Source organism: Elgaria multicarinata, chromosome 4 (assembly GCF_023053635.1).
Source record: "Elgaria multicarinata webbii isolate HBS135686 ecotype San Diego chromosome 4, rElgMul1.1.pri, whole genome shotgun sequence".
Taxonomy (NCBI): domain Eukaryota; kingdom Metazoa; phylum Chordata; class Lepidosauria; order Squamata; family Anguidae; genus Elgaria; species Elgaria multicarinata.
Window position 1 is genome coordinate 114,746,926 of NC_086174.1, and position 27,654 is coordinate 114,774,579.

A 27,654-nucleotide genomic window follows, 5' to 3' on the forward strand; every position below is an offset into this window, starting at 1 on the left:
CCATGGGTTAGCGTGATGTGTGAACCCAGCCATAGTAACTGGAGAAATGAGGTTTTGCAGCTAGGTCAATAAGGGAAGGAATTCCTTTGCTAGCACTAGTACTAACATGGGGATCCCTTGGGTTTCTCTTGGTCGTGCTAGTAAGGGGATCTCTTGCTTATCTCCAATCTGTCATCATAAGAGACTGGAGATACGTAAGGGATGGGCAATGCCACTGCAGCAATAGGTGCAAGGAGGTCTGGTGGGCCACCAGAAATAGATTGGTCGGTTAAATATGGCCCACAGATGGCACTTCCTGCACTCCTGGCAAAAGTGGTCAGAAAAAGAAGGAAGTGGGAATATGGACAAAACACAAGCTGGGTTGGTCAACAGAAAGACTTGACAGATGTTGTCTGGGCAGGGGGTTACTGAGAAAAAGCCCTAAAGAGGAGGATGGTCTCCCGAACCCAATGTATTTTCAAGGAAGCAATCATTCAATCTTCAATATCTTTAAAAACTGCTCCTTGAGGTGTGTGTGTGTGTGTGTGTGTGTGTGTGTGTGTGTGTGTGTGTGTTTGCAGGTTTCCATTTGAAAATATATTGAGAATGCACCTTTTTGCATATTTCAATAGCTGTACCGAATAAATGAAAGCGGAATAATTGCCACGCTTTTGTTTAGTACTGACTGATAATCACTAACACCGGCACCTTCTCAAAATTACTTCTCGCACACACTCGTTACACTTTCACATGCTTTATCTACCCTAATTATGTGAATGAGGCTGATAGATGTGCATTAAGAACTAACAAATCGGCTTTACATGATCTTGAGAGGTGCCCTAAAGTGCTGTTTTAAAAGGCAGGATTTATTCCACACTTCCAAAGCCTTCAGCATGAATGTTCTCACAGCACGACATTAATAAGTCAGCCATTCACATATGCAGCCTCGGGTGCTTTTGGATACATTGCTGTGACTGAAATACCAAGATGCAACTGTAACAAGGTGTACATACCTTTCACCAATTCTGTCTGGTAAGAGCTAGCTATCATCCTTTGTTTTGAATGCAGACTGCCAGTGATTATCCGTGCCTTTGTAGCTAGTCCATGGCTAGCCTATTGCGATGTGTGTTTGTGTGTGTATACACACGCATGACCCCCAACGCAATATCACATGTGTACCTCAGGGCCGAAAAGGTTGTGCACTATTGGGCATAGGTCTCTTGATGACTCCAGGTGTAGAAAAAGATGGCCTACCAAAGTCCCGCAGAGTATTAGCTTCACAGGCTAAGTGAAGCCCCTGCCTTAATGGTTTGTGGCTTCCCAGGGGCCATGCCCCCTGCCACCTGCATGTTCAGTGTGCATCGAAGCTCAGCATGCATTGCATACTGACAAAGGTATGTAGAACATCTTCACACAAGGGAGGATCCTGGTTCAGCCAGGATTCTCCTTCATGTGGAGGAGCTCTCCATGCTTCCATCAGTCAAGCCAAAGAGCCACTTTTGAAGCGTACCAAATGTGTGGATGTCGGGGTATGTGGTTCCTGGGAGCATTGGCAGGGGATAGGAGAACCTGTATGGCCTTGACCCCCCCCCCCCACATGCCATTTAAATATACAGGGAGGAGTTGTCTGCTCCCCCTGCTTCTGCAATGATTCTCTTTTTCCTGGGTCCACAACATTGTAACTGTTGATGAGTTCAACAAGGAGGCAGGGGCATAAGAAGGCAAGCAGGGGAGCAGCCAAAAAAAGAGTGTGAAGAAGGAAGCATTTGAGGGAGATAAACAGAAAGGGGGAGTATTTGAGAGATGGGATTGTAGAGCGATCTGTGGAATCCTGAACCTGAAGGGGGAGGGGGAGGAAGCAGAGTATCTGAAAAAACGGTGGAGAGGCCTGTGGTGGTGTAAAATGAGAGGTATGGATTAATGGAGATGGAGGTGCAGAGTGACCTGTGAGATTTAGTGTCATCACCTGCACACAAGGTGCAACAATTATACTCCCCACCACCACTTTATATGTGAACAGGGCCTGAAACACTACAGTAGCCGCTTTCATATTACCTCAAAGAATGTTTTCCATGGCATCCATTCACTTGCAAATCAGAAAGGTTTGAGTAATCAAGTGACGATGGTACATACGTGTGTAAGAATAAGCCTTTAATATCATAGGAACAAACAAAAATGGAGAATGATAGGCTGAGAATTTGGTGAATTCCATAGTGCATCTACTGCCAAATCTAAAGTCCTGCTGGCTTGCTGTAGCAAAAGTGAAGGGATTTTTTTCCCTTTGCTCCCTCCCCGCCCCCATCTCTCTCTCTTTCTCTTCCTCCCTCCCTCTCCCCCCTCTCCCTCCCTCCCATGGTGGTCAGTGGGGAGAAATAATGATGCTAACGTAGTTTAGGGGCTTTGTGTGTGTGTGTGTGTGTGTGTGTGTGTGTGTAGAGTGAGGGAGCTTATGGAATCCTATGGATCCTGTGTCCCATTTTGAGGGGCTACCACCACTGGAGCACCATAGATGGAAGAGCGATGGCAGTGGACCTTTCTGCCACAGCCACAAGAAGACCTCCAGCATTGCCCCCCCCCCCCCCGCACCTTTTCCACATATAGCAAGGCAGATCTTCAGCATCCAACAGCTCCTCAGTTGCCCTCCCTGGGAGCTTAGGATTCCATTGTATCTGTATGTGTGTTTTAATCAAATGTGACTACTTCAGTTGCCTTTTTTATGCCCTGAAAAATGAAAACCCTTCTCAGTTGCTAAATTATTAACACTAATGTTGAAAGCTTTCAACGGAATAAGCACTTCTATGTGTTTATGTACAAATTTAAACAAACGTAAATGAATTTAAATGTGAAAACACTGATGAAGCCCTTAGCATAATAACTTATCCTGACTGATATAACAGCCCTGTGGCACGTCTGCGGCAAAAGTGTAAAGGTCAAAAGCATTCGCTTTCTTTTCTTCCCTCATATTGGCTGCCCTTATTCATAAACATCTTCTGAAATATGTATTTGTTCCACAGTTCATTTAGCCTAGCTCTCACGATGTGGGTGGGTGTTGCTTGACAGGAATGCTTGTGAGACAGTGGTGCTTAGAGCAAGAAGGCAAGGCTCATGATTATTTTATTTTTTATCTTGAGAGGAAAAAAATATATATATTATGCCTGAAATATACTGATCACAAATCCAGAGGAAGTGACCAGGGACTCTGTGGATTTCTGTCTTCTGGCAATTATGCCATAGCATAAAATATTCACTAAGAATACGATTTTCAAGAAAATGCAGATAACCTTTTCCCCCTGCCCCCTCCTTTTTATATATTCCCAAACTGCATTGTTAATTTGCTCTTCAGTGTGCAATATAGATTTCAGGTTGCTATGGTGATGATTTTGCCCACACTAACTTGACATTAGAAATGCTGAAAGAACTCCGATGAAGACAGCAGCTGATATGAATGCTATAATGATGCTACTTTTGACCTTTGACTGTTTTATCAGGGACTATTGTTCTGCTTCTTATGCTAACAATAACAAGAATTTGAATGTTGAATTTGATTTGAAACATTAGTGCTTGTGTGATGTTGAAATAAGGACAGTCCAAAGATTCATAAGATAACACGGATGCTTAAGGCAAATCTCCTTAAAGAACCCTGGCTGTTACAGCTAGTCATCATGGGGTTGATAAATCATTTGGCAGAAATATTTACTGCAGGAATCAATGAATAACGTTTTATAAGGGCCATGTGAACATTACACCTCTGATCACATTAAAATGTAAGGTGAAGCCTGTCAAACTAATTTTGACCCTGATCCAGATATTGCCACGCACAATGGTATCTTGTGTGCATACTGTTATGCTCAAATATCTCTGCCAAAAGGACAGCACTAATTAATTGCCTGTTGGGAGGAAGGGTGTTCTCATAAGCCAATACTTACAACTATCTTTTGTGGTGCATCATGTGAGGTGCACCACAAATATAGTAGTACCAATATAGTACTACTGTGACAGGGTGCCATTTTCCCCTCAACACAGGGCCTTCCTAGACGAGGGTTTAGCCCGGTGCGAGGCCCGGGCTCCCTGCTGTGCATGCAGATGATGCACAGGGGATCCCGGGGTCAGGCCGGGCTAAACCCTCCCTTGACCTGGAATAACTGGATCCACTTGTGGCCCAGTTTTTCCAGAAAGTCTAGCTGGTTCTGCGGCTTTTCCCGGCTGCTGGCTTATTCGCGAGTAGCTGGGAGAAGCCGCGCACTGGGCACAGTGCTCCATAGGCCCATCGGGCCGGGGGTGAGGGAATCGCAAGGGGGGGAGAGATGGGGGCCGGGGCCGGGGGGGAAGAGCGGACCCGGAAGGAGAGATGGGGGGGGAGAGCGGAGCCAGGGTGGGGAGATCGCGGCCAGGGTGGTGGTGGAGGGGGCATCGGACATGGCGAGTGGGGTCGGCGAGCAGATGGATGGACGAGTGGGGGGGCAAGTGAGGGGGGCGAGAGGGGGTGAGCGGGGGGCATCAGACATTGTGGGGGGAAATCGGGGGCAGGGGGAGCGGGGAACCCTTTATTTTTTAAAAAAAACCAACTTACCTTTTCGTTGGTGTGCTCCTGCACACATGGCCCCTTTAACTTCTTTTAAAAAATGGAGGACGCGACGGGGCTTTCCTTTCCCCGTTGCGTCTGACGTGTGGAAAGGAGCAACAGCCCATGCTACTTCTAGCGCAGGCTGGCTGCTCCTCCCACACGGATTCTGAGGTAGGTCTAGCAAGGCCCACAGTCTCAGGTTTTAAACTTGATTCTTTTAGGAAGCTTTTGCCTTTTCATTCTGTCTGTATCTGTTGCAGCATTTGTTACATTTTTCACTAAAGACCTTTTGATAGGGAAAAATGTAGAAGACAGATATAAATACTTAATAATAAACAACAGAATCTTAAGTTACAATGAAATTAAATATAGACATAGAACTGAAAGTTATTATGATCAGCATACTTTCAAGCAAAAGAATTTTTATCTAACATAATCAAAAATATTTTTATTTTATTTATTTATAAATTTATGAGTCACCTTTCATCCCAAATAGGATCCCTGGGACAACTTTATAATCATCTGAGAGAAGACACAAAACTCAAAAAGGCAAAAACGAGTATAATAAACATTTGTTATCCAACATATAAAACATATTAACTTTTGAGTGTGATGTGGAACAAGGAAAGGGATTTATGACACAATTGTCATGATCTATCCCAAATTCCATCACCACCAGGAGGCAACAACTCAGGCAAGTTGGCAAGACTGTAAGTTGGAGCCAACTTATAGCAGAGCATTCAGGACCCTGAACAAGACTGGAATTAGTAGACCAGTGGCTAGGTTTCAGCACCAGTACAAACGATCCTGCATCTAAGGCAAAGGGACAAGTTTACTCAGCACCAGGATAGAACAACTGCCAAGTTTTACAGCCTGGCCAAAGAGAGTCACCCTGAAGCTCCACCTCCTACATCTTAAAGGGCCAGTGCCTGTTTACACAGTCATTGGTTTCCACTTGGGGGATGAGGTTTGAAGTTGTGGGATGCTCCTCAGGGCCTTCCTGCTCATTGAAGTCCAAAGTCCAATCTTGACAGTTCTACAGCCCTAGGATTCAATGGATGGGGTGCAGGATCTAGGGTGGGGGACTCTACTGGGGAGCAGGTACTGGGGATGGACTGGAGAACAGATCTGTGCCTTTCTTAGTGTTGCTGCTGCTTGAAACTCCAACTCTGAAAGCTCTCTGATGGAAACATGACAGTAACATCAAAATGAGAATTTTGCATCATTATGGTTAGTAGGGAATAACATCTCACTTCATATAAATATTAGGAAGAACTGGCCCCACTGGCCATTCTGAGACAAACAGAATGCCGCCATGAAGAACCTGGATGGCAGGCCTTCTCTGTGGTGGTGGCACCCACCCTCTGGAGGACCCTCCCTTGTGCAGTTCAAGGGGCAGAAAACATAACATCTTTTAAACGCCTCCTGAAACCATACGTGTTCACACAGGCTTTCCCTGGTTGTTAACTTGGCTGGTTTTATATTGCTTTTTAAACTTTTAATGTTTTAAAATTTATCTATACTTGTTTTATGGTTTTTAATTGTGCACTGCCCAGAGAGCTTTGGCTGATGGGCAGTATAAAAATGTAACAAATAAAGTAAATAAAGTTATTATGAGATGGCATATTACTGCAGCAACTATAAGTAAAATTAGTAAGGACTATAATCATCATTTTAGGATGTGCCTAAAAACCAGGATGATTTCTTTCTTATGTGGTGATCATATCTGTCGGCAACAAAAATTGGAATAAGTAAAAATATAATGGAAGCAATATTGGGCTGTTCTGCTAGACTTGATCCATCTCTCTTTTTTTAAACTTACGCAAAAGAATTCATACATAAGAATTTAGTGAAATTCCTAACTATATGGCCGTAGTCACCAGAGTGATATGTGCAAAGTACTCGAAATTAGTTAAAAACCCAGACGTCAGAGAATGGATATTCAAAATGTGGGACTTCACAAAAACAGCCAGATTAGCATCATTTATAAGAACAAAGGGAAGATGTCTAAGGCTGGATTTTATGAACAGCTGGGAGACATTTTCTGAATTTTGCAGACTGGACTTCTTCATGCCTAGTTCACATTTATATTTTTTCATTGATCTCAATGGGATTTGTTTCTGGCTAGACAGGTACAGGATTGTGCAGTGAATGTAGGGGAAAGATTCACATGTTTAATTGGAGTCTGGGGAATTAACTTTTGTATAATGGTGATTAATTCTGAGAGAGAATCTATTAATCCCAAATTAAGTGCTGCCTTTAAATTCTGGGTTTTTCAGGTTTCCATACATGAACAGACATGTAAATCTCTCACAGTGAAATCTATAGGATTTAAAAGTGCTTGGCTGGATTGTATCTCTTATATTTATTTTTGGGGGGAGGAGTATTTTATATAGTTTAAATATCTTCATTTAATAAACCAGGCTACATAATACTATCAAAAATACTCAGAATTTTGTGTAAATTTAGAGGGAAAAGATTTTACCCTTTGTTGTCATGAAAACTTTTATTTGGGGGGTGGGGAATGGCACCATAGCCCAACTGCAGTACAGGGGTTATCATGAATCAGGCAAAATTCCCTATGGCAGGTAAGTGTGTGATTTCAGAGTTAGATTGACTTTATATCACAACCATGATAGATATCTAACTCTTTTGATTTCTCCTCCTTCCCCTTTAGGTGACTGCATCTGTCTACAATTTTAGTGGCTGCATAGAAGTTACAAAAATCAATAACATGGGACCTTTTACCTTTTCTAATGCTGTGGATAGAAACAATATTGACAGCTGCAGGTAAATCACCTTCCATGTCTTTTCCATTTAAAAGAAACTGATCCTTTAAGGTTTTATTGGCGCCAGACACAGCATCGTGTTTTTGAGTGGTTCTGAGATACATGTAGAAGAATTATGTGGGGTGGGGGATGGAGGGTTGTTTCCTTCCATGTTCCATTTTCCTAATTTGTTTGTTTGTGTGAGTCTTAAAAATACTCCAATTAAGCCTGATAACTTACATACTGAGCATCTGCCCAGGGCAGCTAAGGCATTTTAGGCTGAACAGAAAATGCAAGATAAAAACCAAAGGGGAAAGGGGGGTGCTATGCATTTCTCCTGACTATATTAGAATCTCCATAAATGTTGTATGTCAAAGGGAGGAGAATTGGTGGGATAGAAGATGGCAGAAAACACCAATAGCTATGAGCATAAAATAAATGGTTGAAAACTAATATTTCTCTGGTCTGCTGTTTTGTTAGCTATTCATTAGCTATATCATTTGGAAAGAAAGCAGTAAACATGATTCTTTTACAGAGACCATTAAGCTTTCTAACCAGGAGGTAGTATCGGCATAGTGAATTATGCGTGGAACCACTTCCCACATGTTGCAGCACCCACACCATTTTGTTTGCTATTCAATATTATTATATCTCATTCAAAAAGAAATATTGAGACATCAAGTGTGTCAGCTGCAGCACAGGCCTGGAGCTCAGTGCTGGGTCCAGATTTTTTTAGGTTCCAGAGGGCCCCTCTCTAAGGCCTAATCTACACCAAGCAGGATATTCCACTATGAAAGTGGTATGTAAAAGGCAGGAACCACACAAAGCAGGATATTGCGGTATGAAGGTGGTATATGGTATGTGTCAATGAGCCCCAACAGTTGTCAGTGCACTTCAATACCGCTATAAAGCAGTAGTGTGGCTCCTGCCTTTTATGTACCGCTTTCATAGTGTATTATCCTGATTGGTGTAGATTAGGCCAGAGTGAGTCTACTTTCTTGCTGGCATTGTCACCAGCTGCTAATACTCCTCTTTTTCTTTCATCATTGCTACCACTCTTGACAGGCAGAGAATGAGTGAGCAAGCAGGCAGTAGCATCTATTTCTCCTTCTCCTTCTGGGACAGAATGAGAGACGGGTGAATGAGCAGGCTGTAATTGTGAAGAGGAAGAGCAACTACAGGGGGCTCTTGTCAGTGCACCCCTGCTAGGGTGTAAGCCAATGGCAGGTGCCCAACCATACCCACTGTTGAGACCAGCCCTGCTTATACTAATTATTATCTCAGCATTAGCTGAATGGCCAACCTGTCCCTGTGCATTGGCACCAGGCACACCCTCAACCCAATTGCTGGGAAAGGAATTTGCTTGGCCTGAAAGAAGCAGAACATGCAAAGGGTGGACTCTGGTAGTAGTGGATGGCTACTCCATAAAACTCATCTAGTCGTGGGCCTACCCAGACGTTAGGCAAGCTTTTGGGTTCTACATAACTATTCTGCCAGCTAACATCATGTAAGACATTCAGGCAGCAGCTGAGATTTGAAGGGGCAAGGCAACATGTAGGTAAAAAGATGAAATATAAAAGTAACTCAAAGCAAAACATGTATTCAAAACACATTCAATTTGTTCTGACATTTTCAAGTTTGACTTGTATGGTGATTCCAACATTCATCTGATGAATTCTTCACATATTTTTGGCCTAAACTATTTCTTAACTGCCAAGTCAAATGCCGCTCACTAAACTTGTGTTTTGGGCCTGACAGGGGACATCCTCCTGTTTATTTGTAATTCCAGACAACAAGTGGAAACTTACTGAGATCCTAATGTCCCACCATATAAAACATTGAGGCCTGGCAGGGATTTTGACATCCTCCTGTTTATTTGTGGTTCCAGACAGATGGCAAAAACTGGAAATTTACCGAGACCCTTATTTATTTATTTATTTATTTATTTATTACATTTATATACCGCCCCATTAGCTTTTATGGTTGTATGTGGAGGTTTGTTGTGGTCACCTATGTAGGGCGGTATCCAATGGTTGTGTAAGTAGAAGGCAGGGTCACGCAAGTGATCTTTCTCTTCTCCTCCTCCCCTCTGCATCCACCTGTTGTACAGGACTGCATTACAAGGGGGGAATCAACTGACATCTGGATGAGGGATCTTGCACCCATGGGAGCTTCACTGGCACAAGATACCTTCACCTGATTTTAAGAAATTCCTCCCTCACACTACAGTGGTCTACAACACAGAACCCCACAGTTCAGGACCCCACCCAACCATCTGGAGAAATGTTTTGTGGGGGGTTTTGAGGACACAGGAGGGTGTGGGAGGGAGAAAGTGAGGGAAGGAAAATTGTTTGCTTGAGCTGCCATCCAATCGCACAACAATTGAATACAAGCCATACTTACATTACGATTTATAATAATAAATAATGTCAGGATAGCAAATAGATATATTGTATAGCCACTTTGATTCTGTGGGCTTTGTCTTAGAATGTGGTCTCCTTGTATCACTCCATGATACAATTTCTATTGAACTTTTAAAAAATAAAATAAATAAAGACATTTTGCTTGGAATCCTCTATATGCCAAACAATTCTTTCAAACTCTACCATGTGCAGACCTTATATAGTTTAATGAAAATTCTAAAACTGTTTCAAAAGTGTCAGCAATTTATTTAAAAGAGAGAGAAAAAAACAAGATGAATGTTGCTCTGCATTCAGCAGGCAAGGCCTTTTATATTGCTCAATTCTAATATCCTCGCTTTTTTTTTTATGGTGCCAACTTTATCACCAGTGAAATTGGGTCTGCCTGATTCAATGTTAACTGCCGTCCTGTAGGTTTAAACCCATGCAAGCAAGCATCCTGCATTATGGTGTTAATTTTTGGTTTACATTGAATGGAAGTTGAATGTAATTGTTGGCTTTTGCAGTCATGTATGACATTTAGCCTGCAATAGGTAGATAAACAACAAATTAAAATTGTATTTTCAGATTTAATGGACTGGTAGTAGGCAATTTACATACTCCAAGCCTCTGGAGTTATAGAAGCTTCTCTCTCTTTTTCTTTTTAAAGATTGACACTATTTGTGTAGTAGTTTAACTACTGAATGGCATTTAGTAAGTCAACTGGTGAAACTTTTCTCAACACTTTATTTCCATGTTAGGAAAAATGGCACCTCTTGATTTTTTGCCTGCCATATACAGCTATTAAAGACATGGAAGTCTAAGCAGACAAATTGACAACCCTATTGTGTGTGCATGTGGGAGAGAGAATTATTTTAAAATGTACAGCTACTTAACGTGTTTAGTTACTGAAGCCATAGCTTTTGTGGGTGTAGGTAGGTATGTTTGCACTTGGATTGGTTTAGGCTCCCGCAGCCCTGGGATGGGGGGAGAGGAGGGATGGGTGCAGAGTGTGTGACTGTGCTACAGGGGTGCAGAACCTCTTTAGCTCAAGGGCCAAATTCCATTTCAGAGAAGTTCTTGGGAGCGACATTCCTGTGGTGAACAGGGGTGGGGGGCAGTTTATTTTAGCTTATAGCACTAAACCTTATGAGATGCAGTTCAACATTTTGGATGGGGGAATGCAGAGAAGCTGGGAAACTACCTAATGACTAGCTGGAGGAAAGGGACGGGGCCAGGGGCTGGGGCATTCTGGGGAACCCTGAAGGAACTGGTGCAAAAGCAAGGGAAAGAAGCACCACCAAACCAAGGGAAAAAAGGGGAGAGTGAAGCTCTGGTGCTATAAATCTTTATTTTTATTCTTAAACCACTTCTTCAATGTACTCAATGCATTTCAGACATTGTCCTTCATCAGGAGCTGAAGAAGGAAATGGAGGAGAAAAACGCTAGACTGTAGTTTCGTGAGTCCAAGTAAAATAGTCCAAACAATGATAAAACCTAATTATAAAACCCAATTATTCCAGCAGGCCTATCTAGTGGAATTTTAGGATGCTTTTAGGATGTTTTAACAATGTCTACTATGTTTTTAATCAGTATTTTATGTGTTTTATACTTACTGTTGTTCCCCACCTCGATCAAAATGGAGAGATGGGTAAGAAATATCATCATCATCATCATCATCATCATCTCTTAGCTTGTATGCCAAGCATTTGTTGCTTCTTGAAAACTCTCATCCTTCTGCTCTGAAGGACCAGATTGGGATCCTGAGATTGGGCTCCCAGGCTGGAGGTTTGGCACTGGTGCTGTGCCACTCCAGAATGCATAGGAAGGGTCGCTTGTATGAAAGATTACACACATGGAATGCTCACACAGCCAGAAGGAGACTTCCCTACTTCTAACCAGATTGAGATATGGGGTGCTGTCAAACAAGTGCTCCCAAATGTGCCTTCTAAAGTGGTGCATTCGCATGGAGGACTGTACCACATATCTGCTTGAACATGTGAATGAGCTCTAAGGCTAGATCTACACTACTGCTTTATAGCAGTATTGAAGTGCACTGATAACTGTTCGGGCACATTACACATCCCATATACCGCTTTCATTGGTGTTATTTCTTGCTTTTTTATTCCACATTTGTAAAGATTTGACACACGGTGTAGATCTGGCCTAAGACGCACATTTTAAACAGATAAAAAAAACCTAAAAAATAAAGTGTTTTTTTTTTAAAGAAAAACAACAACTCAAGGCACATAATATTTCACCCAACATTAAACTTAAATTGGAATAATTGCAGTTGTTGTTGTTGTTTTTCCATTACTGGAAATACTGTCAGGTTTGCGTGAATTTTCAAGTCAAGGTGTTTAAAAGCAAAGACTTCATTGTTCGGACTTGGCATGCCAAAAGAATCACAATGTTTTCACCTGAAGACATAAAGGTAAAGGCAGCCTGTTAGATATGTAGGATCCAGGCTCATTAGCTTGGAATGGTGATTAGCTGGAGAAATGACCTTATTACTATTGATGAATGGAGTCACCTATATGTAAGGATAATTGGGAAATGGCAAACATGCTTTCTTCTTCAACTCCTGGTACCTGCAGTGCTGGTGGCAGTACTGGAACTGTTCCTGATCTAGTTGCCTCTCCCACATTGCACCTCCTCACCTGCCCATGGCAGATGATGGAATCTCAGATGGAGAAGGACAATGCATCTGCCTATGGTGAGGATGCTCAAGGTGCTTTTTGCTCCTTAACAGAGGAGGTGTTGATTCTCTTGTTCATCCACTTTTCCCTGCTGCTTATAACATGTGGATTGAGAGGACTGAAATGTTTACTGCATTTGTTCTTTCATGCTTTTATTTGTGATCTATGGCCTATGTACAACAAAAGCTTTCTACAGCAATATTTCAAAATATAGTACCAAGCCCATGTTACCTAATAAAAACATTTTAGTGTGGAGTATTTTAAAAAGAGAGGTTCTTTAAAAAAAAAAATCAGATAAACTTTATTCAAACTTCTCCACAATCCCTTTTCACTTTTGTCTGTGGATTCTCTAATATTTTCCTCAATTTATCCTACCACTGTGATGAGCTCCAGCTAACTAATTATTCTTCCAGCACTGTTTTGAATCAAAGTAAGCCCACATTTCATGATCTTTTTTAAGGCACAGGTTTGTGAGTATATTTTAAAGTTATGAATATTTAAGCAGTTTGGAATTTACTCAAATAGGTTCTGCCATTTCTATAACTAGATCTGTTTGGATTTCAAAATACCAAAAGGCAAGCTAATGCGTGTGTAGAATTTAGTGAGTCTTCAAAAACAAACTCTATATGCAGTTCATTAACCTTTTGGAGACTGTTTGCTCTCCTTCTTTAAAACTGTTCTGCTCAGGAGGCAGCGGGTATTTCACATTTTATATCATGGGCCAGCGTGATTTAAGCCTCTACTGTATATAAGATGTAAGAATATCCAATTGTTTTCTAGAATGACGAGGTTGTTGGGCAGGGATATGCAACTGGCAGCTTGGGGATGTAGTACAGCTGCCAGAGGTTGTCCATCCACCCTACAATATGACCTTCTATTCCAGACAATCTCTTCCCCCTTTGTTAGGTATATCAGATGGCTTCTCCCACATAGACTCAATTCATGCATTATTATTATTTTGTTGCATTTATATCCCACCTTTTTTTCCTCCAAGGAACCCACGGTAGTGTACATAATCCTCCTTTCCATTTTATCCTCACAACAACAACCGTGGAGGTAGGCTAGGCTGAGAGTTTGTGATTGGCCCAAAATCACCCAGTGAGCTTCCACGGCTGATTGGGGACTAGAACCCGGATCTACCAACTCCCAGTCCAACACTCTAACCACAGCACCACACTAGCTCTTCCTGGCATGTGTCTTCTTCATTGTGACCAAAGCTTCAGTAGGGCCTTCCTCTTATTTTGCACCTGAACTTCTTTCTTTTGGCTAAGATGCAGTAACTAGGGGGAAAGATCCCAGGTGCGTAAAGTGGGGGCAGGAAAACCTAACACAGCGTTTTATGGCTTCTTCATACACACAAGAAGGTTTAGAACGCAATCCTATGCATGCTTAAAATGGAAAAAAAAGTAGCACAATTCCAAGCTGGCTGGGGAATTCTGGAAATTATAAGACTTTTTTCTGTCTATAGATGTATAGGTTTTCACACTTATTTATTTAAAGTTATGCATTGCAAAAAGCAGTCTTAAAGTGATTTACACACACAATGCAGAAATCCATAATTAATATAACACAGAAAAACTGTAATCAAGATAAATCATAATCAGCACAATACACATAAAACTGAATACCATAAAAACATAATCTAAAAACAACACAAGATGAAAAGTGTTTATTCACAATATACCAAGTCTTTCCCTCCCCTCACAACCCAAGATGAACACCACAAATGCAATGAATTGCAAAACATACAATGAAGGACTGTTGGACTGCTTCATGCCTCCCTTGCCCTCTGTTTAATTCCTGAAACTCGAGCTGCTTTACCCCATGCAGGATCAAAGGGGTGTAGTGTGGAAGAGGTAAGGGAATTATGGCAGGGATGGGAAGGGTTAAGTTTCCTTCACCTCCTGCTGCTTCATTTCACTGGAACCATCTGGTAGACTATTTGTTGCCGAGAAGCAGCCATTGGACCAAAGATACATATAGCTGTCTGCAAGGTATAGTTTGGCCCTTAGTGTCCTTTGCCTGTGATCGAATTTGGACAACATGCCATGACACATCGTGGATTATTTAACCCACGATGAGCCACAGCACCTGTGAGTGTCAGGTTGCATATCCACTCCTCACTCAGGAGTTGCTCTATCATGTCGTGTGACCCCCAGTGATTGTGGGTTGTGTGAGGGTTAAACGACTCTCATATTAACCCTAATATGGGTGAGCTTACCTGCTCAGCCTGCCGCTTGCCCCTAGACTACCAGGCAATAACTTCAGAGCCTTTTCCTTGCTGGATTCCTTTATTACTGAAACCTCCTAGAACAGTGACACACAAAACTCCCTGCAGCAAGGCCCACACCACCAAGTGGATGAAACAGAGGCCCCGCCCAGGCCTTCGATGAGGACCTGGAGACTAGCAGCTACAGACCTCTTAAAGGTACATACATCCACATATCACAGTTGCTGTGTCATGTCGTGTGACCCCCAGTGATTGTGGGTTGTGTGAGGGTTAAACGACTCTCATATTAACCCTAATATAGACCATGGCTATGCAAGGGTTGTTTTACCCTTGCATGAGCCACACTCACCAGAGTCACATGACATGACAACTCTCAAGCAGGGGTTGCATATTCAAAATGTCAGTTGTACATGCCACAGCCTGACTGTGGATTACATAACCCATGATGGGCTACCATGTCATGCAAACAGCCTCTGTATGTTGGCTCACTCAGGAATGAATCAGTGGGCAAAGTCAGTGTTGCTGTCCCTTCAGCTCTTGGTCCCAAATAAGATCCCTTTAAAAAACATAATTGCTGGCTTAGGAATGAAGACTGTTTTCCTTCTAGTTTCAAAACTGTGCTGACAAGTTGCACACCCATAGGCCAGATCTACACAAAGCAGGATATAGCACTATGAAAGTGGTATGAAAGAAGTATACTTGTTGTTTTTAAATGGATACTGTTTTTATACTGTTTTTATGTTTTTTAAATTTTGTATACTTTTAATGTTTGCTATTTTAATTGTTGTAAACCGCCCAGAGAGCTTCGGCTGTGGGGCGGTATATAAATGTAATAAAATAAATAAATAAATAAATATACAGAGGCAGGATCTACACTACTGCTTTATAGCAGTATTGAAGTGCACTGACAACTGTTGGGGCCCATGGCACATGCCATATACCACTTTCATATTGCTTTCATAGTGCTATATCCTGCTTAGTGTAGATGTCTCAGTGGGCCCCAACAGTTGTCAGTGCACTTCAATACCACTATAAAGCAGTAGTGTAGATTCTGCCAAAGTCTTCCTATGACGGGGATGCTTTTGAGAATCGTAAAACGGAAGCTAAGTTTTTATTCCGACATTTGCAAATGTATCCTTTTCCCTCTTTCATGTTATTTCTTGAGAGTGAGAAAATGAGAAGTTGCAAATATAAAAGCTGTAATGAATGTACGGTGGAACACTCCATTGCTTTTTGTCACAATGTCCCTGCCATATCTTCTTTCCTGCATGGCTTATTTGAGGGAGCAGGAACCCTCAGATAACCCTAATACAGACCATGGGTTATGTGTGGGTTGCTGCCCACCTCCCACAACCGGCATCCATGGTGGGCGAAATAAGCAATCATTGCTTATTTCCCTTGCTAGAATCATGGTCGGTTCATAGTTCTACATAGGGAGGCTGTGCACGTCTGTGGTTTTTTGCTGTTGTTTTGCTTTGCTTTTTGCCTCTTGAAGTGAAAATGTAATATTTACAGTGGCAAGTAAGAGTCCAGGACAAAACCACAGATCTGAGAGAGAAAGAAAAAGCAACGAGAAAGAGAGAGAGAGAGAGAGAGAGAGAGAGAGAGAGAGAGAGAGAGAGAGAGAGAGAACAGTAAGATATTGTAAGAGGAAAGGGGTGAAATAATCTGATTTGTTCTTTTCAGTAGGAATGATTCTCAATAGTCTGTTCCCATTCAAATGGGAAAGCAAGTTCAACCCCCTTTCTCGGTTTAGTCAGTTTAGCCAGACAGGGAACCTTGTGTAATTACACCACCTCTTCAACCCCATGCTAATTTTCCAACTATTTTCCAAGCTTCCCTAAATGTTTTTGAAAACAGTTAAGCTGGGTCATACTGCACACAATATAACAGGGTGTAATATGATATCTGCCACAAGACTGCAAACTAACCATCTGTAAAATGCTATCCTTGAAAATATTGCATATCCACACATTGAGAATCTTCACTACTGTGCCCTTTGCTTGCCAGCTGATTAAGCAGTGCAATTATCCTCATGCCAGGAACGTTTTATCTTCCTTGTATTTTGAGATACGACTGCCTGTTTTCCTCTAGGTTTTCATTTCTTCAGCAAACTTTGGCCAGATGACTCTATCCACTTATTTCCTTAGACAGTGCCTTCCATTATATCAGATTCATTACTGGGTAATTGGTTATGAATACAAGATAATCTGAGCCAAAGATGTTGACATTCACAACTATGTCTGCACCTGCTGTTTCTCAACACATTCCAGGAAATGCTGGTTCAGCTTGCCCCTGATTCCAGGTGATCTCCCTGATCAGAGCTTCCCTTCCTCTTCTGACGAGCAGTAACATCAAAACTCAGCAAGAGATATTCCTTAGGCCAGCAGTTCAGCAATGAAACAGACTGTCTGAGGGAGAAATAGAAAGGTAAAGCTAGAAGTGCTTCCGTTGAGGATGGTATATCCCTAGGTGACTATTAGTTTTACAGGAGGGACCCTTTAAGGATGGAAGACAGTGGTTCTGGGCTGTACCACTCCATCCCACATATAATGTTTCAAATCCAAATAATAATGATGATGATGATGATGATGATGATAATGATAATGATAATGATAATAATAAATTTATTTGTTACCCACCTCTCCCTCTGGATCGAGGCAGGGTACAACACGAATGCAAACATCATTAAACTAATTAAAATATTTAAAACTAATACATTATTAAAAGCAGCACATTATTAAAAGGCAATTTTAAAATTCAACTGGGTAGGCCTGCCGGAAGAGATCAGTCTTTACGGCTTTCTTAAATTCTGGAAGACTGTAAAGTTGACAAATCTCTCCCAGCAAGCCATTCCACAAACTGGGAGCGGCAGAAGAAAAGGTCCTCTGGGTAATAGTTGTCAGCCTTGTTTTTGTTGGCTGGAGTAAACCCTTCCCAGAGGACCTGAGTGTGCGGGGCGGATTGTACGGGAGAAAGCAATCCCGCAGGTAGCCTGAACCCAAACCATGTAGGGCTTTAAAGGTGATAACCAACATTTTATACCTAACCCGGAAACTAATTGGCAGCCAGTGAAGAGATTTTAAAACTGGTGTAATGTGGTCACCCCTAGGTGTACCGGTGACCAGCCTGGCTGCCATATTTTGAACTAGCTGCAGTTTCCGGACTAGGCACAAAGGTAGACCTATGTAGAGTTCATTGCAGAAGTTGAGCCTTGAAGTTACCAGTGCGTGCACTACCGTCTTTAGGTCTTCTGGCTCTAGGAAGGGGCACAGCTGGCGAATCAGCCAAAGCTGATAGTAGGCACTCCTGGCCGTCGCATCTATCTGGGCTGTCATTTGGAGTGATGGATCCAGGAGCACTCCCAAGCTGTGGACACAGTCTTTCAGGGGGAGTGTAACCCCATCCAAAACTGGTTGACACACCTCCAAACCCAGGCCTTTGACAGCAAGCACCTCCGTCTTGTCTGGATTCAGCTTCAGTTTGTTTTTCCTCATCCAGACCATTACCGCTTCCAAGCATTCATTCAGAGGAGACACACTATCCTTAGCTGACGCTGTTGTCGAAGGCATAGAAAAATATATTTGGGTGTCATCAGCATACTGATAGCACCCCGCCCCATATATCTGGATGATCTCTCCCAATGGTTTCATGTAAATATGAAATAGCATTGGGGAAAGGATGGCACCTTGTGGTAACCACACAGCAGCTCCTTCTTTGAGGAGCAGCTATCCCCAAGCATCACCATCTGGAACCTGCCCTAGAGGTAGGTCCAGAACCACTGGAGCACAGTGCCCCCAATTCCCAGTCCCCTCAGGCAATCCAGAAGGAAACCATGGTCAATGGTATCAAAAGCTGCTGAGAGGTCCCAAAGTACCAGCAGGGACACATTCCCCCTGTCAATACTCAGGCGTAGATCATCCACTAAGGCGACCACAGCAGTCTCAACTCCATATCCTGCTCCATATCCTGTTTGAAATAGGTCTAGAAAATCTGCATCATCCAAGAATGCTTGGAGTTGGAAGGCAACTGCCCTCTCGAACACTTTGCCCAAAAATGGAAGATTTGATATTTATTATCAAGTTTGTAATTATTAAGGTCCAGGGGGTCCAGGGAGGACTTTTTTAAAAGTGGCTGTACTACCACCTCTTTTAAGCATGATGGGAAACTCCCCTCTCTGAGAAATGCATTTATAATGTGCTGTAGTTGTTATGGAAGAATGATGCCACAGACATCATTCTTCCACACCGTTTTCTTGTCTCCCTCTTGGTTGTCAACTAAGGTTGGATTTGGGAGGGTTGCATTTGGCCCTGGTTGTAGGGGTTATCCAGACTTTCCTCAGGGAATTGAGCTAAATTACTTTGCATTGTTCCTCTGTGTGTGTGTGAGAGAGTGTATGTCAGAAAAATGCATGATCTGCACACAGTTTGCATGCTATTTCATATACATTCTGCGCAAGAAAAATAAAATTGACGCAACAGCCCTAAAGTTTGAACCTATTTCTGTATGCCTGTCTCTTGTTCACTTTCTGATGCCTGAGCACTGCTTTTTTCAGTTTTGTCTTCTGTGTTTGACTTGCCCTCTTTGATTTTCCCAAATTTTCTTTTACATTTGTTTCATTGTATTCTTTTCTCTGTGCAATTTCCTATCAGCCTTTGCATGTGTTCCTTCTCCCCACCCCTCCGTACCCCCTGTTATCCTTTTTTCTTCAGCATTCTCATTGAAACGATACATTGCACTGATCACATCAGAAAAAGTGGCAGGCATACCCCTACCTTATATTTTAAATGTTCAGAACCATTATAAATTGTTTAAATTTATAAATTGTTTAAATTTGGAAACAGGAATGAGATCCCGAGGTGGGGGGTGCACTTTTATGTTAAGCATGAATATGTTTAATAGATTAGTTTGAATATATGATATAAATGCTAAATAAATAAATAAATAAATAGTTTAAATTTTCAGTGCTGTCTTTTAAAGAAGTGCTCTGGTGAAACGTGTTGGATATGAAAACTAGGTGTGCTTACAAATACAATTTCCAGCTTGTTTATGAACTGCTTTCCTTGATCAGCACACCACAAATAAAAAAAATCTCTCTCTTTCATGCTTTCCGGCTTTATTCTTTGCAGCAGCTACATGGTTTTGTACTTTAAATCACCATAAACAGCGTAGGAAAAGAGATTGCATAATTTCTATTTTAGTCTCCTTAATTATTCTTGACTTACTGTTGGTATGTTGTTGGTTGTACAAGACTTTACGATTTTTTGGAAATAAATGAACCAGACAGGCTTTGCGCTGGAGGCTTTAGCAGTGCAGCCAATTACACAGGATTCCGCTAAAGTGTCACATTCTGAAGTATATATATATATATCTCCCCAATATATTGATGTTAGTATTGCCTAAGATAGAGTTGGTGAAGTATGAAAATCAGAGTCAGAGGGATGGGGGAGGAATTCTCAATAAAATGTCCTTAAATAATCTAATCTAGCTGTACCATTTCTGCTCCTGAATCATTTACACCTGATAGACACAGTTGGTGAACAGTCATGGCTTTTATCTGTGTGGAACTTTGGTACATTTTGAAATAACATAGTTTATCAAAACCCGGATTAATTTTCCTAAAGCCAGCCTGCTCTTCATATATAATAGAATTATCATTTGCTGTTTATAAAAGAGATACCTAGAATGTATCCTGGAAACCGCATCAAGCAGACAAATAGGCCTATAATCCTCCAGGTCCCAAGAATCTCCTTTCTTAATCTCCTTGTTGTCTACCCCTGAATCAAGGTACCAGATGCATTTATAAAAGTAAACAGAATGGCTGAAAAATGGAGCCCACCAATTAGCATCCAAAACAAAAACTTCTCGGGGGGTGGGAAGGCATCATGTCTTCTCTGAGAGCTTTGTCTCTCCAGAAGGGAAAAATCTGATCCTTACTTTCTGATACAGTAACAACTAGTCAATCAGGTAAATCATTTGAGGAGTTTAAAATCGTGGGTGGCTGAATATCTAGATACCCATTAGAGATATCACAAAGTCCTCCTCTAAATGAGTAATGTATTGCACACTCATGATTGGCCATTCATGGAGGATTTCAGGTCCATTACATGATGTCGTTAATGAGCAGGACATTTCTCATGGTATCCCCTGGAAATCCCAGTATGAAATGAACCACTTTTAATGTGGTAATAGCTGGGGGAAAGTGGGATCTTCCACTACTAGATGGCACTGTTTCAATACAAGTGAAGGGAGGAGAAGCATTCAATTCAAAGTACCTGGTTGCCCCTCTCCACCCATGTAATGCAGCCCATAACAATTGCGTCAAAGAACCAGGAAGCACAAAGCCCAAGGCAAGCAACATGATTTCCCCTTAATGTAGAGACACTCTGAAATTAAAGATCCATTTCCAGGAGTAATTGAGGTTACATACGTAGGATTCCTACCAGAATCCCATATAATTAATATGGTGCAGAATTTACATTCACTTTTCTTGAGAAGTCCTTGACCAGGCTGAAGGCTCTTTCAGTTTTCAGTATGGAAGGCCTTTTTCTTCTTTCTTTCTTTTTTAATTTTTTATTTTCTACAATACTTGAACATACAACATTACAATTAAAGAAAACAGCATACTACATGAATGTTGAATAAATGTTGAATACATAATATCATATCTAAATAACAGAATCAAACTTAACATATAAGTGCACCCCCCACCTCGGGATCTCATTCCTGATTCCAAAATCTCATACTTTCTTCTGCTGGCGGTTTCCCACTTCCCTTAGAAAACACAAATATTAGGAACTGTTTCCAAATTCCTTCAAAATCATTTGTTTTAGCTATACCTCTTCTCCATTTAATATTACAAGTCAATTTATCATTAATAGCTATATCCCATACTTCTTTATACCATTCTTCAATAGAATATTCCCCTTGAATCTTCCAGTTCCTAGCTACAATCAATCTTGCTGCAGTCAGCAAATTTGTTATCAATTCCTTAATTTCTTTTTTACATTTTAAATCTTCAAATAGTGACAGTAATGCAACTTTTGGTGTTCGTTCTATCTTCATTTCCACAATTTCTTCAATCTCCAAAAACACCATCTTCCAAAATTTTTGTACATAATTGCATTCCCACCACATATGTAAATACGTTCCTTTCCCCCCACATCCTCTCCAACAATTTGCTGATTGCTGATTATTTATCTTGTTTAATCTAACCAGGGTTAGGTACCACCTCCATATAATTTTAAAATAATTATCTTTTATTCTTACTGACATATTTCTCAACGCTCTTTGTTTCCATAGTCCCTCCCAGCTCTGTTGTCCTATTTGTACTTTCAAATCTGTCTCCCAAACCATTTTACCTGAAATATCCATCAACCCTTTCTCCACCAATATTCTATATATTTCACTCATTAACCCTTTTGACGCTATTCTTTCCCCCCTATCATTTTCTTTCTTAACTATTAATTCCTCAAACTTCGTCAGTTCTCTACAATCTCCATTTTCTCTGACCCACTTTTTAGTCCACTGTTCTAATTGCCAATAATTTAACCAAGTTAATTTTTTATCTTTTAGAACCTCTTCCATATCCTCTCTTGTATTCATTTCTCTTAACCATTCCCTTAATTTCATTTTATTTTTTTCTATTAAAACTTTACTTAATCTACTCTTTAATTCCTCCGGGAAATTTTTTAACATTATTACCGGTGACAAAGGGGAGCTGCTCGGAAGCAGCTCCCCTTTATATTTGCTCCAAATTTCCCTGTGAAACCTTAAGAGCGGGTTACCTATACTTTCTACCCATTTTTTTTCCTTCCCTGAAAAATACATTTTCCAGATTGATCTCTATATTACTTGTAGTTTTATCCTCCATCCAATCTAATTCTCCTATTCCTATAATTGCCTCCACAATATGTCTTAGCCTGTTAGCTACACAATATAGTTTAATATTTGGGAGACCCAATCCTCCCTTTTTTGACTTAAATGCCATTTACTCTTATTTACCCTCACTTTCTTATCTCCATTAAAATAATTATTTATAATATTTTGCCAACTTTTTATCTCTAATTCTGAAATTTTTATTGGTAGCATCCTAAACACAAAATTGATCTTTGCTAAAATCTTCATTTTTATTAATGCTATTCTTCCAAACCAGGATAAATTTAATCTTTTATATTTTTCCAATTTTACTAAAATCTCTCTTTTTTAAAGTATTTAAATTCTCTTTCTCTAAACTCTCTAAATTCTGTGTAATTTTAATTCCCAAATATCTAATCTGTTCCTTAACTCTCATTTCTCTTCCCTTTTCTTCCCAATCCTTCTCTTCCTTTTTAGTATAATTAAATAACATCATCTCTGATTTGGACCAATTTATTCTTAACCCAGTAATATCCTCAAATTCTCTCAATTGCTGTTTAATTTTTCCCATCTTTCCTATTGGATTTTTAATGGTTAGCTAGGTATCATCTGCAAACATATTCAGTTTTATTTTTTTCATACTACCTATTCCTTCTATCTCCTCATCATCTCTTATTGCATTCGCCAATAATTCCATTACCATTACAAACAGGACCGGCGAGAGTGGACATCCTTGCCTTGTCCCTCTGGCTAGTCGTATCTTATCCGTAACTCCATCATTCACTACCACTACGGCTGTATTTTGAGAGTACAACTGTTCTATTATAGCTTTAAATTTATTTCCAAATCCCATTTTATTTAAAACCATCTTTAGAGCTTGCCAGCTCACACAATCAAAAGCCTTGAAAATATCCAATGCCAGCATTCCCGCTTTAATCTTAGACTTTTTTATCACCTGTATTGCATTTAAAACTCTTCCCACTAAATTGTGCATTTGTCTACCTGCTACAAATCCACATTGATCTTCCCCTATATATTCGCCTATAAATTTATTCAACCGCCTTGCTAAAATAGTTGAAAAAAATTTAGCATCTTGATTTATTAATGAAATAGGTCTATATGAATCAGGGACAGTCAAATCTTTATCTGGTTTTGGTATTAAAATTATTAATGAATGTTCCCATGATTCTGGTGTCCTTTCTCCTTCCAATATGGAATTGTACAGCTTCAATAATTTCGGTACTAAAAAAGTTTTAAAAACCTTATAATATTCTGATCCTAAACCATCTACCCCAGGTGATCATTTACCCACTTTCAAATTCTCAATTACTTCTTCTATTTCTCTTTGAGTTATTACCTTCTCCATTAACTCTTTATGTTCTATTTTTATTCCCTTCTTTATATACTTTTCTATATAAGCTTCCAACTTCTTTTTTTGAGTATCCTTTCCCTTATACAATTCTTGATAAAATTCTTGAAATTTTTTTATTTTACCCTTCATTATATGACAATAATTCCCTTGTTTATCTTTCAATATTCCTATCCCGTTCCTGGCTTTTTCCTTTTGTGTGAGTCTGGCAAGCAATCTAGAATTTCTATTGCTATTTTCAAAATATTCCCTTTTCATATATATTAAATTTTTCTGAACTTCCTCTAAATTTAAATTTTCTAATTGCTTTTTCTTCACTTGTATTTCTATTAATTTATATTTATTTTTAAATTGCCAATAATCTTTCTCCAATTTCTTAATCTCTTCCTCCAACTTTTCCTGCTCTGCTAATTGTTGCCGCTTTAAATTACACATTTCTCTAATACACATCCCTCTTGCTACTGCCTTCATCATATCCCAAACTACTACCCTTGTTCCTCCCTTCTCATTAATTTCCCAAGTCTCTGACAGTTCCCTTTGCATTTTTTCTACCACTTTATTATACTTCAAAAGTTTTGTATTTAATTTCCACCTAAACGCTTCTTTATAATTCTTTCTAACTGTGAACTCTAAACTTAGCAATGCGTGATCTGTTACCTTTATTACCCCCGTTTCCATTTTACATACCTTATTTGCAAACTCTTTTGAAACAAATATATAATCTATCCTAGAGTATGTATGATGAACTGAAGAGTAATAAGAAAAGCCAGGGTTTGCCCCACTCAGTAAACGCCAACAATCCACATAATCTTTTTCTTTTACTAATTTATTCAATATAGTAATATTATTTCTCTTTTCCGCATTAGTGGGGTTTGACCTATCCAATCTATTATCCATTACCATATTAAAATCCCCAGCTAAAATAAGATACCTCTCCCTAAACTCCTCTATTTCTTTAAATAATTCCATATAAAACTCTCTATGTCTCTCATTGGGGGCATAGACATTAGCTAATGTATATGCTTCACTTTCAATTTGTCCCTTTATCATAAGATATCTACCATTATCATCCTTTTTTATCGTTTTTAATGTAAATCCACTTTTTTAAAAAAATCAAAATAGCCACTCCATTTTTTGTTGTTGTCCCCAGTGACTTTTCATAATAAACTGACCATTTTGTGCATATTTCGTTTACGCCATCAAACCTTTGGTGCGTTTCTTGCAACATAATAATATCAGATCTTTCTCTATTTAACATTTGTTCAATTCTCCTCCTTTTCATGACTGCCCCCAGACCTTTGACATTGAGCGTTGGTACTTTAATTTTTTTATCCATATTTAATCTTTTGATACTCCTTCTGATCCCGTGTGCTCTGCAACTCATAAACACATACAACAAAACACAAAAACCCTAAACCACCCTTCAAATCCCTCCCTTCCACCCTATTGACGCTGCGTCTCCATTGGAGTGTTTGCTGACAAAGATCGTTGAAGATTTGCACTGCTTTGCCTTTGTATTTCATCATAGCCATAGACCTCAATTTCTTCATAAGTTGCTCTTTTTTGTAGTAACTGCCAAATTTCACAAGGATGTCCTTGATTGCTCCTCTGTAGTTTGCTCCTCCCACTCTATGAATCCTTTCCAGCTCACAGTCTTTTAATTCCAGATCAGGCATCATATCTTTAAACCACTTCAAAATTATTTTTCTCAAATCCTCTCCTGGTTCTTCAATAAAGTTTTTAATTCGTACGTTAGATCTTCGATCTTGATCCTGCAACTGGATCAGCTTTAATTCTTGATCGTGGAACTTCACATCACAGGTTTTTTCAAAGACATCCTGCCTTTTCTCCAATGATTTTACTTCAACATCTAGCATCTTTATAGCTCTGTCATTCTGGGCAATCTTGTTAGCCAGCACCCCCATCCGCTTATCTGCCTTCTTGGAATGTTCATCCATCTTTTTAATCAGAGTTGCGTTGCTATCCAATATCAAACTCTTAAGTTCCTCCATAGAAGTTGGCACCGTGCCAGCTTTCTCCGCCATCTTGTCAGACCCGTTTTCACTCTCGCTTCCACTCCCACTTTTGCTACTTTGTATAACTTCTTCTGTGGGCACCTTTTCAAGACGGACAAGATTATGATTAGAGGGGCGTATTCGCTGCCAAGTAGCTTTTCCAGGAGGTTTTTTTGATTTTCTAGCGTTTGGCATAGATCTATTTATGACTATTGCTTAATGTCCCAAATAACAATCAACACCGTCTCTCTTTCCACGCATACAAATCACTTTCCTCCTTCGATGCTTTTTAAAGGGTGAATTTATTGCCAATTAGTCATTCTTTCCAGATAAGGAGTATAGTTCACAGTAATTTATCAGACTAGGAGATGAAAGAGCTCCAGCGATAACAACTCCACTTCCATTTTCACCGCTCTCCTCTCCGTTCCGCCTGACTGATTTACAAGCCCGAACACCGGGCTAATTTCCTCACTCCTTATGCTGATTATGCTTCCAAAATATACATTTTCACCCTCACTTAAAAGTTATAGTCATTTCCATTAATTTTCATTAGAGACCCATGCCTTTTTAAATGAGATAATTAAGTTCTCAGATCACCCCATCCGGGAGTCTCTCAAAGAGAAGTCTTACCCCTCATGGCGTCCAGCTCCACCCCCTTTTTCTTCTTTCTAACAAAATTCTTATATTCCGTCCAACACTGTGTGAAAGTGAGGGTAGCTTTATAAGTTCATCTGTTTCTAACTTCCCTTAATGAGCTTCTCTTCCCCACACACACACACACATTTATAGCCTTGCTCAAACCACATCTGTGCAATCACTGTAGGTATATTAGTTAAAGCTATGATCAAATTAAGTCTAAAATTATCTATTATATTAGTAAATATCCTGCTCATTCTCCAAGGGCATCTCTACACAAGGTTTTTATCATGCATTCATGATTGGTCACTCACAGATGTTTGCAGGTCCTTTACATGACATTATCAACTTCCGGGGCATATCCTGGGCTTTGTGACCAATATTGTGGCTTTTTTCTTAATGGGGGAAATCTGACTTTTTGTTTTATATCTCCATAGAGGTCTCCATAGAGGTATTTTCACAACTGTGCTATACCACAGTGCCATCTAGTGGTTGTATAATGAAACATATAGAATGACAGAGAACAGAATTTCTCCAGAAAACAACACTTTTTAAGGAGCCGATATTAATCCTGCAAAAAATCTCTACCCACTAGGTTCTTAATATCATAAGCAATTTAGACAGACCACTTACATAACCTACTTCCTAGCAAGTGGCCCTTCGTATTAATATTAAACACTACTCTAGCTTGTGTGTTAGAGAGCCCAAATGTCAAACAAAGGAAAAAGTTAGCACTTTCTGTCCTCCCATCTAAAGAAAATGCTGTAGGGGATACCCTGTAGGGAATAGTCAAGGAAACCAGAGACTGGAACAGAGAATTCTCTGTGAAACAAAATAATGTGGATAAAATGGCTGAGGGCAAGCTTCAAATTCCTGTAGAAGTCTCAGCAGAGTTGGTCAGAACATCAACAGCAATGCAGTGATGTCCCTTCTTCAGTGGAGAATATCCCAGGGCCAAGCTTTAAACTACTTTCAGGTCCCAACTGGACAGAAGAAAGAGCAAACTGAAGAAATCTCTCTCTTCCTTTTGTTTTGTTTTATCCCTTTACTTAGATTGGTCTCCTTTTAATTTGTGAATAGTACTTGTTGCTGTTTAAGTGCTAAAGAAATAATTATTATAATTAAACAAGAACTTGCT

General features: G+C 40.1%; 1 protein-coding gene across 1 annotated transcript in view; it reads left to right on the forward strand.

The window, feature by feature from the left end:
- Positions 1 to 27,654, forward strand: part of LOC134398220 (protein eyes shut homolog) — a 614,610-nt gene that overhangs the window by 364,550 nt on the left and 222,406 nt on the right. The window contains exon 23 of the mRNA XM_063125472.1: positions 7,221 to 7,333. Within this exon, the coding sequence (XP_062981542.1) occupies positions 7,221 to 7,333 (113 nt within the window). The remainder of the gene's footprint in view (positions 1 to 7,220; positions 7,334 to 27,654) is intronic.